General features: G+C 61.0%; 1 protein-coding gene across 1 annotated transcript; it reads right to left on the bottom strand.

The window, feature by feature from the left end:
- Positions 1–46: 46 nt before the first annotated feature.
- Positions 47–928, bottom strand: Tsp_15488 (conserved hypothetical protein). Its single transcript, XM_003367892.1, has one exon. It carries the CDS (start codon positions 926–928, stop codon positions 47–49), a length of 882 nt encoding a protein of 293 aa, XP_003367940.1.
- Positions 929–965: the final 37 nt, after the last annotated feature.

The raw sequence follows: 965 nt of genomic DNA on the forward strand, positions 1-965 counted from the left end.
CTTCATGCGCTCCGGTGGGTATCCAACCCGCGTTGCTCGATCGCGTTTAACGATCGACGAATCGTATGTGGGCAGCGCTCCCCAGTGCATGGGGCAGATTCGGGTCTCTGTCCACACGTGCCTCCCTGGAGGCCCTGCCGGGTGACCCGTTGGACCCCGGCGTGTCCTGATTCTGATCTCTTACCAGCGGTTTCCGAGTTACTTCAGTCCGGTTAGCGTCCTCGTGTTTGCACTTTGCCGACGGGTGCCTGCTGGCGAAGCGCCGACCGTGCACGCTGGTTTGCCACACTCCCGCTGCATTCCCTTTGATCGTTGAATGCCTGGGGTCAGCGGCGTCGTCCGTCGTCGACGCCAATTCTGACTGTCCTGGTGGGCTCTGTCCCACTTGCGACAACCGTGTGGTCCTTCCCGAGCCCTCAAAACTGCGCCGCCGAGCTTGTAGTGGCTCGGCTGGCCATCCGGGTCCCTGCAGCCAGGGTTTCCCGGTTATCCACTTCTTCAAGCCTCGCTCCCCAGCGAGCTGTCGACTGGTCCGTTGGACGACGTTATGGAGGCCTCGTTGCCCTGAGTGTCGCGGGAGACTGACCTGACTCTTCTCTGCGCTAGACGTCGAGGTCTCCTCGCGCTTCTCCATAGCCTCCTTGTTCCCTTCTGGAACGTCTTCTTCCGGGATGATCTCCACTGCCTCGATCTCCCCTGTTTTCCGCAACGCCACATCGGCGGATTTCCCAGAATTCGTCAGGAAGGTTTCCACTTCCGCAGTCCACCTGGGGCTTGCTCTCCCACGAACTACCCAGCCGAATAGCGCCTCCAACGCTACTGGACCGCCGGTCGCCCTGCTCCTCATACGACCGGTGACGAAGCCAAAGTAGTAGTCGACCTCTATCCGCACGTCGACTCCTATGGGCGGCCATTGCCGCCGCTTCATCTTGGTGACAGCCGCCTCCTGCGACTTGTCCGATATG

The sequence above is a fragment of the Trichinella spiralis genome (assembly GCF_000181795.1).
Source record: "Trichinella spiralis strain ISS 195 chromosome Unknown Scfld3497, whole genome shotgun sequence".
NCBI classification, from domain to species: domain Eukaryota; kingdom Metazoa; phylum Nematoda; class Enoplea; order Trichinellida; family Trichinellidae; genus Trichinella; species Trichinella spiralis.